Genomic DNA, 14,022 nt, shown 5'->3' with positions numbered 1-14,022 from the left:
CATGCAAATGATGCAAAATTATGTAAAAATCAAGCAGCTTTGTCTTTTTTCTTGCTCTCAATCGTTGCACACCAACTGTATTTTTCCCCTCAAGAAAACTACAAGAGTCAGAAGTTTAAACTGACCTGAATATTTGCTGCACATTTACAATTCCGGCAACAGCTCTAGCCCTTATGGCAAAGACAGCCATTCAGCTATTTGTGCCATATTGTCTCTCACAGAAATGGACAGGTGCTCAGTATCTCATCGGATTGATATGACTCTTGACAACACATTCCACTCTATAAATTAGATCTTCCACTCATTCAACCAACATCCACCATTATTCTTCTGACCTCTGGAACACACCTTCTTTCCACTCTTCAAAAATAACATTACATCATGCTGCTAGTCATATTTATAAATGGGTCATCCCCCAGGCCTGAAACCTAACACTATTTAAACAGAGGCTAGAAAATTGGGCTTTTGTACAGGGATGATCACAAAAAAGGCCAGCTGCCTGTGCAAGTGCTTCACTTGAGCAACTATTATGTTTGACACCAGTCAAAATTTATTAAGTTTGTAAGATGTATACACTGGCCCATACAACTCATTCTTTAAGGTGTTTTGTCATGTTTTAGTTTACAGTGGAAGGGCACAGGCTACTTTTCATTATTTTTTTTAGAAAGTAAAACGTGAACAGTTACATTCAGTCAAACACGGAGTTTCTTCCCAACCTATGGGACAGAAGCCATTGTATAATGACACCTCATTTGGCTCATGTGGTCTACCTTCAGCTGCTGAGCCAATAGAAAAAAAAGAAAATACACTTAAAAAAAATCATAAACTGAAATTTAAACCATGTAAATATGTATTTTTTTCTTGTTTAGTATGTTTACGCTTTTATCAACATATACATTGGACACATGTTGTAAACAAATTGTTTACAACTATGTACAAAGAAAGATTCCAGTTTGAAATTATTAAATTGAAAATGTCAAGAAAAGTAGCCAGGAATCTTTACACCAATCTTATGTAAATCTTGTGTAAATGTTTCATACAATTACTTTTTCTGTTACAATAGTTTTCCTCTGGAAGCAACTAAGGAAGTAACTAACATTTACTTCTTGCCATTGCTCTACTTATGGATATAAAAACCTATGTACCAATTCCAGCCGTTCAAAGACAGTACTAATTAGGCTTGTGTCAATGCTGAAACTCATCATGACATCCTGAAAATAACCTGCATAGGTGTTGCACCATGACAGGTTACTTGTATCACTTAAAGGGGAATTCTGAATACAAAGAGTGACTCAGTACCATGTGCAGGAGAGTAATCAGCTAGTAAATTAAAATTTGCCATGACATTATCCCACAGACTGGTAATATCCCACAAAAAGCACTGATCACCCTGGATAAAACGTACCCAACGAGGGCTAAAGGTTTTTCTTGACTTCAACCGGCCTCTTATCTTACATAAAAACCACATTCCCATATTGTTGATTTTTTTTTCAAACTTTTTTTTTGTTTCTGTATACACCAGTTGATTGCTTTCATTTCAGAGACTATGTTTAGCCTTTTGTTTATATTCTATACCCATTTTGTAACTAGTTCAGCAGTAGGCACTGTTCCTTGAATGTTAGCTACTAGCTAATGAACAGCATTGATTCAGTAGTACAGATAACAAAACCATCAATCCAGATCCTTGACCATGATGAGATTCCAGGTATACGACTGACGGTAACACATGTCAGGACATTTTAACCATTAATATGTATTTGTGCTTTTCAATCAAGCCATGCAACATATGCTAATTTTAATGTCATACTAAAATGATCATAATTACTGGCTATACTTCATATAATTGACATATTTGTTGAAAAAATATATTTTGGAAATATATTAGCAACACTTCCAAATTGATATTTAATTTGGCACTCATTACTCCTACTCTCTATATCAGCATAAAATGATGTAAAACACGCATTAGCTGTGCAGAGTCAATATCAGGCATTCAGTATAAACACCTAAACAAAGATGTTGTGTATTCAGAATATACCACTAAGAAAATCATTCAGTCACCTACGCATGAGTTATTTTCTAAAATTAAATTGTTGGGAATAGCTTTCTGATGTGTTAGATACCAAGATGTATTAGAGTTAGCATATTATTTTTTTTCACTGCAAGGTTAAAATTTGACTGGTCAACCAAGCCAACATTAAAATGGAAGCATCCAATCTGCATTTGAAAGATCAAGCATGTTGATCACCAAACTGTATCAACTGCCATTTTTAATAGAGACCAAGCTAGGAATGAGAAGATGTGAATCATTTTTTCCACTGTAAGCAACATCTGTTATTGTTAAAACAACATACACAAATCAAATCATGATGAAAAAATGCACTTCATATTATAAAAACAGTTGAGAGTTCCATTTCAGCACATACTGATATCATTTGTTCCTGAATGCTTCAGTACATACTGTTTACATGTTTACACAATTTTTCAGTGCTGTAAGGAGGAAAATATGATTTTAAATAAAGTATTTTGTTCAAGGTCCAATGCTCACAATAATAAGATAAAGGTTATGCCACCACTGCTTGCAGAAATGAAAACAAAATCCTGATAATCTATACTCTACAAACATTTTGTATCAATTTCCCTAATAATGAAAAGTATTTTATGGCACATGTGCATGTAATTGACAACCAACAATTTACATATATGCATTTTGATTTGAGAAAAAGGGAGTGAATACAGAGATGCTAAGGATTACCTACACATGAAGTGTGCTAAAAGTTATATTGATCATGGAATTTTAATCTTTAAGAGAAGTGCAACAATAGCTTCAAAACGCGTTTCATACACTTTGGTGAGGTTTTCTCAATTTTTATTATTCCTATAGGCCTGAGAAGTTTGACGTTTTTGACATCAGTCACCAAAGCATTTGTGCCAATGTAGATCTTTGGTTCAAACTTCTTGATCCATGACAGACAAGTAATGTGATTTGAAATAGCATATGTGAGTGCATAAGACACAACTTAAATAAGCACACTGAAGAAAGCAATAGACATAATCGCACTTCAGTCAGAAGAAAGACAACATTGCACTTCATTCAGAAGATATGGCTACAGAACCATTTATCTTTTGAGCATACAGTCGATGTTTAATGCTTTTGTTATGGTGATTTGCCATCTATGGGTGTGTATGTGCATTTCTACCAGCATTTAGAGAATGCTTTCTACCTACACTCCACAGACATCTGTCAAGCTGCAGCTAACTGTAGCCACGTGTAAAGGATTACTCAGACCCTTCCTGACTTCCAAACCACAATCTCGAACAGCAAAGAAACACAACAATGCACACAGGGCTCCCCTAATGTCAAATCTCTCCCATTTTAGAGGTACTTCAATTCCTCAACTCCAAAGAACACACATATATTTACATGGAAATATTGTCTTATTATGGGCTGATGCTGTCATATGAAATAAAAGGTTGTAATAACTTGCATTAAAACAGCAATGAGGTTAATATAGCTTAAGGTGTCATTTATTCAGGGCAATAGGTTTACAAGACTCAGCCTTGATCAGACTTTGCTTTTCAGGGTACAGTAAGACATGCAAGTCACTGATAAACAAAGGCACATTCAACAGATTTGCTTAAAGAAAAAAATAACTCTGCAGGTATAATCTTATGAAAGACGCCATTGTTCTATGGGTGGTTCTTCAACTGCAATCTCGACACTTAATTATATAATGGAGAGCAGGTGAAAAGTTCAACGATTCACATATAAACAGCTTTCTTAGAGTTAAAGGGATACTGATTTACACTTGCAGAATTTAACAGGTTTCGCTAAATCACTGTTAATTCTGCTGCTAATACAGATTGGTGATTTTTTTTTCAAAATGATAGCAAAATGGCCTTCATTGCAAAAGACTACACAATATTTACCCAGTTCCAATTTGTCACACTGAGAGAGCTAAAATTTCAATTATACACCATCTACCACTGCTCTGAAAACCTTTGTCAAATTGATAACATACAGTAAACTGATCCAAAGGTAGCCAAGCAATGCAAGTGCAAGAATACTTTGAACGGCTTTGTGTTCAAAGTATTCCTAGCCTCCTCCCACCTCACCCCATTTCTGCACTTACAGTACTGTACAATAGTTTGAAACAGCTGGAAAGGGCAAAGCTTTCTTGGAATATTATATAACTATAATAACTGAATAATTATGATTATGGTTATTATAGCTATTTTCAATTATTATATTTTAAAATTGGCTTCCCTTACCTACCCAGCCAACCTGTACGTGCCAACCTCCCTGTCACAATGTTTCCAGTTAGGCATAGTCACACACACTTACAGTGTGTGCTTGTGCTGACATATAGGGGACTGACATATAAACATAATGAGTACACATGCTTGCGTGTGTGCGCCTGTTTACCAAGAAACACATGCATAAACAGGCACACACATGCAAGCATGTATGCTCATCTACACATACAAACAAGACGACACATATGCCAATACTGATTCAGCCCAGCATTCCTTTCAGTCAGACACATTTGGAATGATTGATTCCAATTGATCGGCGGAGGACAAAAAGAGAGCTGTGTCTGTAAGGGAAGAGCAGAAACGTCTCAGCTCAAACAAAGTGCTCCTTCCTTCTCCATTTCCTCTGGGCTGATGTGCACCAACGTGCTTGTTTATACTGCACAGTGCTCTCCTTCATATAGCTGTGTACACCTCAGTAAAAAAAAAAAAAATACACAGAGCGGGTCATGAGTTTAGACCTGCTCAAACTTGGCACTGTGTCCTGTAGAGTCAGTCAGCTGCTCTTGTGATGGGTTGAGACAAAGCACCGGTGTGGGCCGCCTTGCAGCACGGTCCCCGTTCTCACTCCCCAAATGCCAAACCTGGCCACCAAAACAGCACCACTGAGGAAACTGATCATATCCAGGCACTGACCCGGAGAACTCCCTGCATTACAGATGGCAAATTCAATTGTGTCGCAGCTGCCGACATAGAATTCAAAGCGACGACCATCACAGCATAATCTGACAGTAATACTTGCACGTTGTGTGCACCGTTATATCATTTTTACACTGAAGAAGCGATCCATTTTCTGCTCTACCCCTTTTTACTTAACAAAAGTGTAACTTCAGCTCACCGTTTCAAGCAAGGCCGCTCTCTGTTTTGAGAGGAGGCAAAGCCCGGGCCGTGCAGGGGCAGCTTTGCGCCTTCTCCCCATGCTGACGGGATGAAGCTGCGAGCTGAGCGGCGCTTGCAGAGCTGGGCTGTACCCACTTTGACAAACGCGTTTGCGGCGGCCCCTTCGCTGTCCGCTGGGGATCCATCTGTGGCGGTGCAAAACGAGAGGGGCTGGCTCTGTATTTAGAAAATGGGAGCGGGGCCGTTTCCGTTTCGTGCCACACTAGGCACTTTCCCAGTAAATGTCACAGGGAATTTTCACTCTCATTTTCGCTGTGTCTTTATGTTAATGCAGAGGGCTGAAGAGTCACGTGCCATTTTAAAAGACGAAACAATACACTATACCTTTCTCAAGGCAAGCTTTGGCTTCTTATTTTTATGAATACTAATATTATAATACGAATTAATATTAATCTTCATAACCATAATCGTAATTATAATTAAGTTTAAGTTTTACAGCATGTTATGATTAATTGCAGAGAATTTTAAGAATAACTATTGGTCCTATACTAAGCAGACATAGGGATATTATTAACTTTATATATATGATCTTCATTTTAAATAAAGTTAAATTATGATCTATTAGTGTAACATAATTAGTTACATATTCAATAGGATGAATAGAATGAATGGCATAGTCTGTATATAAAAGTAACGTGTAAGTAAATACTCAAAACAGAGGAAATTATTAATCACAGAAATATACTACTTATCTGTTGTCTACCACAGTAACCGCAGAAAGTGTAGATGAGGAAGCACTGTCAGCCTAAGCCTTCCTGCCATGTTAGATTCTTTGTCTGTGGAAGGTAAAAGTAATCTTTTACTGTAATATTTTTGTTGTCAACATGTTTCATAAACACTCACTGTAAATGTTCATTAAAGTCAATAAATGAATTAGCCTACATACAACTGAAAAATAATGCACAGTTAAAAATGCTGAATTTGCCTCAGGTTATTTTGAATGTCAATGATAAAGAAGCTGATGAAATCCACCATAACACAGACAAGTTCTAATAATCAACACTTGTTCATACGTTATCTGGCAAAAGTGCTATTACAGCTTTATTTACCGCTAGATGGTGGATGTCAGAATAACATGACTATATTGTTTTTTTACCGGGGATGGTTCTGAAATTAAGGTTAGAGTATCAGCTGAATTCAGATCTACTTACAGTCAACAGTAGTTATTGCAACCATCTCTTCATCATATCAAAATACTGTCAATATTATTCACAGTATGCACATTTCAAGCAAAACTACAACTAGTAATTTTAAAGGTGATATACAGCCTTATTATGAGACATTCTGAAGATTTGTTTTTTCCCCCCATTCATCATAAATGATAAACTGTCATGACTGCAGTACTACGGAGTATGAACAACAGGCTGTAATGCACAGTAAAACATAGTAATCTGTATTCTACAATGTTAGTTTGTTGTCAAATATGCTATAAGCCTGGAGAACAGAACTGCCTTTCTCAAGCCTACTGTACTGCATAATGTATATATGAATTAAAAATAAAATAACTAATACATTTCTGTACTGCACTGCAGAAACACCAATAAACATGTAAATCAAATTTTCATAATTATTAAACAGGTAATACAGCAGTTATAATCACGTATATGCATGTGAAGACATGTGCACATGTGCAATCACACAGAAACACATACAACAGCCTACTACTACAGGTAGAGTACCAGTTAGGGTTGCATGATATAGCCGTCGTGATATATCGAATAGCTATTTTTAGCACAATAACAGCTATCCCCGGTATGAGGCGTTAGGTTTCTTCCCGAATTTGTTTTCACTTTAGTCATACATGATGCAGGAGCACACCTCCAAAGTTCAGTGAAATGCTTTCAGGGCAGAAAAATATCACCTGTATCTATATGTTGGTTAACTTACCTATTAGCTTTGAAAAACACATAGCATATGTTTTCACTCTTTATCTTTGTAGCCATGTGTTTCTATCTACCACATGGAAGCAGCATATCAGTAGCAGTTGCTGTGATATCAACATTGAATACATACGACTGGCATTTTTTTCCCCCGGAAGCATTTCACATGGCCTTGAAAAACTGGAGGTGTGCTCCCGCATCAGGTGTGACTAAAGTGAAAACAAATTCGGGAAGAAACCTAACGCCTCATACCGGGGATAGCTGTTATTGCACTAAAAATAGCTATCCGATAAATCATAAATCGTGTAGTCCTAGTACAATATCGCTATTTTTACAAGATGCTTTTTTTGGCTTTGATTCTCTTTTTTTGGCTTTGTAGTTTGGACAATAACTTCAGCATTCATCATTAAGCCTACAAAAACATAACTTTTAAGACTCATCTTTTAGGTCAGCAGCACTCCCATCTATACATGTAATGACCCCTACATTACAATCTTCAGAAAAAAAAAAAAGGTGTCATATATAGAAGCAAATAGCCAAGCTAATGTGTCTGCTGTTTTCATACATATCTGATGTTTTAAAACACAACATACAGCTTTTTACAGTTGGTATGTGGTACATACATTACCAAATCCAGTCCTAGTACTGTTCACCAGTCTATTTCAACAGCCTGAATAGCCAAGTAAAATGGTGTAGGCTCTGAGAAACCTCTTTCTCACTGAAGTATGCAGAGACTACTCAGTATTTGGCAGTTTTCAACCACACTGATCAGAGGCCAAGAAAAATAAGGACACTGCCCCCTTTTAAAGGAGACTTGTCTTTACTTTTTAACAATTTTGGCAGTCCGCCTAGAAAGGCAAGTCATTGTTTGCTCAACAAAAGAGATTTTTCCAGGCTTCAGTAGCATACAATTCCATTTTTAAATTACAATTTTTAAGTCTCTCAAAACTCCTCTTTTCAGCTCACATCACAACTAGCACTGCAACTTGGAGCCTGTCAAAATTTTGGGGGAGACACAATTTATTTCTCAGCTGAATTTGAAAAGAAAAAATGAATTTGTGTGTGTGTGTGTGTGTGTGTGTGTGTGTGTGTGTGTGTGTGTGTGTGTGTGTGTGTGTATGTGTGTATGTGTGTGTATGTGTGTGTGTGTGTGTGTTTGAAAACCATTCGCTTCAGTATCATTCTATATCCCAGGAGGTTAAGAAAATGAACTTGGAAGGATGACAGTATGGACTTTGATGGTAGAACTGTGGAAAAGTACCAAGTGACAATACAAGATGCTACAGCTTTAGAAAATTAATGCTTCCATCAGCAATAGCAGGCCTGCAGTTGTCTTGTAAAACAAAACATTCATGGGGGCTCTCAACTTCTAAGTCAATGGGATTCCCTGCAGCGTTTTTATCTTGAGTGGCCAAGTGCATGGATATCCCCTGATAGGAAGCCTGCTTGTAGTACACAGCCACCAAGCCAAATTAATATAGCACTCTCTCACCAGAATACTGACAGAGTCATATGTTTCATTGAATGCTCTTTAAACCTTTTTAAATCCTTTAAATCTAGACAAGGTTTCTGGGGTTAATACATTCTGATGGTTAACCTAAGTCAAAAAAGAAGTTGAAAGATTATGGATGAGACACGCAACTCATTTTAAGGAGGTGAAAAAAAAACAGGAAACCTCATTTTTAAAGTGGCCTGTTCCTCCACTCCTTGTTGCCAACAGAGGAAGAGAGGCAAGGGTTAGCAGTCAGGAAAAGGTAAGAGTTACTTTGTTCTTCATCTGGATACGAACTCTGGATGAACCCAGGCAAACACCAGGGAGTAAAACACCATGCATATGTCTTTTGGCCCACCAAAAAAAGAACCAAGCTGAACAGCAAAAAAAAAAAAAGAGGAGAACAGCCACAGGCCAAAAGGTCCCTGCTCTCCTGAGACATTGGGCGATTCACTGTAAGTTACCGGGGAGGCTACAATAAAACATAATGGCAGAAGCCTCTTTGCATAAAAATAAAATTTGGGTCCAATGCTACTTTCCGCTACACGGCAATAAAATCTCAGTAAATTAAACTTAAAGGCTAATCAGGAAGACAAAATTGTCACCTTGCCTCCAATCACTTTTTGCTGATGTGTTAATAACTGTAAACCAATGTGGACATATTCCTATGCCAGGCATGGAGATGGCAATTCCTTAGTCCCCATTTTAAAATTGTAAATTTAGAGAAGCCTTTCCTCACTGGTCTTGAAAAAGAATTAAGGAGAAAAATATATTGTATCAGTCTGAGCAGCGCCGACTTTCATCTGTGCCAATTTCAAAAATGTCATCGTAAAGTGGTTTAGAAAGATGACTTACGCCTTCTTTATAATGTCAGTAAGCCTGTTCTTAGTGCCATTATACCAACGACATGCACACTCATATCACACAAATGGAGGGATACAACACATGCAAATGAGACAGAGCCAGCAGACTTGACAACTCACATGTACAGTACACAGAATTATGTTGTGCACTGTAATTTCGGCCTGCACATTTCACCATCTTCAGCCTGCAATGTCTTACAGCTTGCATTTCATTCCACAATCGATCAGAACTTGGAGCTGAGTATCGGGTTCCTTCTGCCTTACACTAGAGCAAAACGAAAGCGCACACAGTTCAAGATGAAAGGAAAAAGACACCTTGGGAGCACCTCCTTAAGCCTCTTTGAGGAGGAGCCATTTCCGAGTGAATGCAAAGGAAAATTTCATGCATTTCAGATCCTCATGCACCAGGTGAACAAACAAATTAAAAATCTGACTTAGTACAACAAGAAAACAGCAGGCCACACATATTCACAAATGCCGTCCAATCCTTTAAAAACACTGAATAGCCACCGCGCACCATCTCAATAAATGGTGTCGTCAGTCCGTAAATGTGGCCCATTCCCACAAGATAACAAGTGCGACACAACAGATGATACAACAATGTGTCTGCACTCATCAGAGTACAGACTTGAGGTCTTACAGTTTTTTCAGTACAGCAAACATTTAAAAAAGCACAAAGCAAATCTCAAGGTTATCTATAGCAACAAAAACCTATTTTGCTGTTGTTTTCCTTTCAAAACTCATGCAGACAATGCATGAAAACGGCAATGTACATTGATTTCTGCTTTGAGGTGCTTAAGTCCTATCACTACGTCAAAGGTAAACCACATTCTTAGTCATAACAGATGATGATATGATATTTCTATCCAATGTTCCAGGCAAAATCAGTCAAGAAAAGCTTTGTATAGTATGTTAGAATTACCAGTAATTTTAAAGGGTACACATTTAATCACTAAGCACTTTTTAATGTTCCTGTTTAAAGTTTATAGTAATTTCATATTTTTAAATATGACAGTATTTAATTCTGTTATGTTTTCCATATAAGACATATGATTCATTTATTCAATTATTTTTATGCATATCTATCTCATATTAGAAAAACCAAAATCACAAAAAGATGAAAATCCCCAAAAAAAGCTGTTATTCCACAAACTTAGTTTCCATAACAGCATTTACAGGAAGCTATATAACAAGTGATAACTGAGGTTGAATAATATATTCCTATTGCTACGGTGTCAAATAATAGTAGGGCTATACTTTTCATTACGAATTAAAAGAGTATGAAGTGTTTTGTTTTACCTGTTTTTTCTTTAATTTCACACAAGACGTTGAAGAGAGCAGGTTTCATTCTATGGCAATTCAACGCGTGCTTCCTAAAACAAAGCAAGGTAGTCCATTTTTACACACTTGTGAAACAAAATTGCATATTACAGCACATTACCATAAATGTTCATTGACAGGATCCGGGATCCGATTTTCACCATATGTTGTCACAGTAAGCAATATTTAAAAATCATATTTTACACAGAATGAGAAATGTTTAATCAAACTCCTAGCATGCCTCAAATAATCTACATCAAATTTCAAAATATTGCCTATATTCGTCACGTACTTTTCACGTGGTACAGAGTTAATCAATAAGAAAACTACATGCAAAGGATATTTTATTTTGCTTTCAAAGATTAACTATATATTTGAAATAAAACTTGTATTCAAATCCATCGATATTGCAAATGTGGATCTGTAAAGTACATACGAATTCAGATATAGAAGCTTTATGCTCTATATAGCTTTATGCTTTGTGGGTAGAAACAGGCGAGACAAAAATAGGTTAAACCAACATTTTTACAATTATCATCATCAGCATCATCTTCACAGCTGAATAACTGGGCACAGTATGTTTTCTTTTGAGTTTTTCGGGGGCCCAGAACGAGCGCTTTCCCGACATCCCGAAATACGTCACTTAGCTTGTTAGCAATGTACCTGCTACAAGTGAGTGATTTTAGAATGATTTGTCAATACGTTTTAGCATGTGTACGAGTGAATATTTAGAATTATCGATACAAAAATGCATATTTGAACATGTCGGCTACAGCAGTGAAGAAACATTAACAACTGTTCTTTATAAGCATTTACCGTGACAAAAGAGGTTAACCTTAAGAGCGTCTTATTGCAATTACTTAGTAGATTACATTTTTTCTTTTTGTTTTTCCACTGTCTTCACTTCGACAGCGTTTTCAGTCAACACGAAAGGCTATGCTTATAACGCACGTGTCACAATGCCTCTTTGACCAATCGCGCGCTGTAAGCACTGATGTGCTGTTTCTTAGGCATCTGGCTAGTGCTAGAAATATGAAATGGAATCAGTAACAAAACGCTTCACTTGTGTCTGCTTTACTTCATGTCAAGTAACATCCACACAGACAAGACAAGCCACAAGTTTTGCCTTTTCATGTATGCCTACTGTTGCAGATGTGTGGTGCTATCCCTTGGTATAAAGAGCACGTGAACAATGTTTTTTTTTTTTTTTTCTTGGAACAAACGTGGCTGAAGCGTAACAATTGCTAAAACAAACTTCCTGTCAACTTCTCGCTGGCAATTTTGTAATGTTCACCATCTACCTAGCTAGATGGCAACAGCGCAAAGCGTGGTTTCCTATGCGCCTTCGAATTTAATTCTAACGTGGCATTACCAAAGTGTAGCAGCATTTTTAATCCTCTGATAACGTTACTATGTGGAATATGTTGGTAGTACAATTACATATTTATATCTGGGTTTGAGAAACTACTGAAATGTGCATTACCAACTAGTAACGTAGCTAGTTGCGGGCTGCACAGTAAACATTTCGTCAAAACAAAGTGTTCAATTTTTGAAAAGTTACACACATACGGTAGACGGGTTTGTCAGCGTTAAGTAGCAATTTTGGGGGCGTTTAGCACGCGTGATAGCTCGGTTGCTAGTCATAAAAGAGCCTGATTAGCTAATAATCTGAGTCCATCAATTAACTTTCAAATGAGCTAGCTTGTTCAAATATAACGTTATTTAAGTCAGCTAATTGTTCCCTTGTGAGCTAGCCAACCAGCTAATATTTGTAGCAGATATTTACACTGTAGATTGCCTTTCATCCTTCTTGCACCTTACCTGGCCTGCGCTTCGTCCAGACTTTGGTCTGTAATGGTCATTATTTGCTGTAAAATGTCTCCAATGTCCTGCTTTCTTCCTTCACCGTCTGTTCCTCCTGTGCCATCCTGCATATGCTGTGACAGGCCGGGGTGTCCCGCCATCCCTACTCCAGCGTGAGAGTGCATCAACCGGGGCTGCTCGTCCATCTCAGCCTTCGTCTCCCTCACCTCCGCTTCGCTTCAAACACGCGTATCTTCGGGTTATTCTTCCAAATTCCTTTGGAGCTCCGTCCGTCTCACTGCCTCACTCTATCGCCCTCCCTCCCTCGTTTGCTCTTCGAGAACAGAGACCGAAAGGAATAGAAACAAGCCCTCTCTCAATCCTTCCCAGCTTGTCTGAGTGAAATCTGAGATATGATCTGAAATGCTGCCCTTTAGCCACTCCGGCTGTGCAAGAGGAGAAACGCAGGTTCAACTTTAGGTATGAATGCTAATCCTGTGTAATAACGGTGACCGTGGCCTCCAGAGAATGCAAACTTTTTTCCCTCTGACGGTGGAATGCGTTTGGGGCAGGTTTTAAACACCCCCTGAGAAGATTATTCGCCTTGTTTCTTCCTACTGCTTTTGTTTAGTTCAGGACTGGCAGCTGACACACCGCAAGAGTATGACGCCCAAACTCCGCCCGCGAGACATGATTGGAGAAAGAGAGAATTTAGCCCCGCCTTGAAGTACCGCTTATGAAACGTCAATCATGAAACGGAGAAGGTGGGACGTGGTAATACGCTTAAAGATATGGTATTAGCCCTGGGACAGCTCGGGGTGGCAACAGAGTGATGGATTGAACCTGAACTTGAAATAAATAATAGTCCCTGACACGAGAGGTCTGCGCTTGTCTCCTAGTCCGACCAGAGGAAGACCTCCATTTTCTCTAAAGCAGTCCATTTAATTTCCCCAACTGCTGCCAAGAAGTAGATTTATCCCATGCTTTGTAAACCGAATCAAAACAATCACATTTCCCCACCATTTATTAAAGTTATTGCATACGTGAGTAGCTTAATTTAACATTAACTTAAGAAGAATCCACCTATGACCTCATTAAAGTGAGAAATGTTGCTTTGACATTCTAGTTTATCTAAAGTATTACATTTATTTTGCATAAAATAAAATGTATGATGTAGTTTATTTACATACATTTAGCTACAAGTTTAAAGCATGTAAACATCAAAAGTTGCCGTTTTATTTGCCTTTGTGCTTAACTCCACACAGCATTGCTTTTTGTCTTGCAGGTATCTCAGATATCTGTGCTTGACTGAGCCTCATTGCTTCGCCTTAATGTGCCAATGACCCACAGTGAGCAAGCCATGCAGGAAGGCCTGTGTCTGGCCAGGCTGAACAATGCCCTTCAAGCTTACAAGAGTCTTTTCTACCACTGTCAGGAGCGGGGACAGAAA

General features: G+C 37.9%; 1 protein-coding gene across 4 annotated transcripts in view; it reads right to left on the bottom strand.

Annotated features, from left to right (window-relative positions):
- Positions 1-13,184, bottom strand: part of pbx1b (pre-B-cell leukemia homeobox 1b) — a 67,573-nt gene extending 54,389 nt beyond the window's left edge. For all 4 annotated transcript variants that reach the window (XM_036521993.1, XM_036521994.1, XM_036521995.1 and 1 more), the window contains exons 1-2: positions 12,591-13,184; positions 10,749-10,822 (exon numbers count right to left, since the gene is read on the bottom strand). In XM_036521993.1, coding sequence (XP_036377886.1) covers positions 10,749-10,822; positions 12,591-12,778 — 262 coding nt within the window. In that variant the 5' untranslated portion in view covers positions 12,779-13,184. The remainder of the gene's footprint in view (positions 1-10,748; positions 10,823-12,590) is intronic.
- Between the last annotated feature and the right edge of the window lie 838 nt (positions 13,185-14,022).

The sequence above is a fragment of the Megalops cyprinoides genome, chromosome 2 (genome assembly GCF_013368585.1).
Source record: "Megalops cyprinoides isolate fMegCyp1 chromosome 2, fMegCyp1.pri, whole genome shotgun sequence".
NCBI classification, from domain to species: Eukaryota; Metazoa; Chordata; class Actinopteri; order Elopiformes; family Megalopidae; genus Megalops; species Megalops cyprinoides.
The sequence above is the reverse complement of the archived record's forward strand: the minus strand, read 5'-3'. Positions and strand labels throughout refer to the sequence as shown.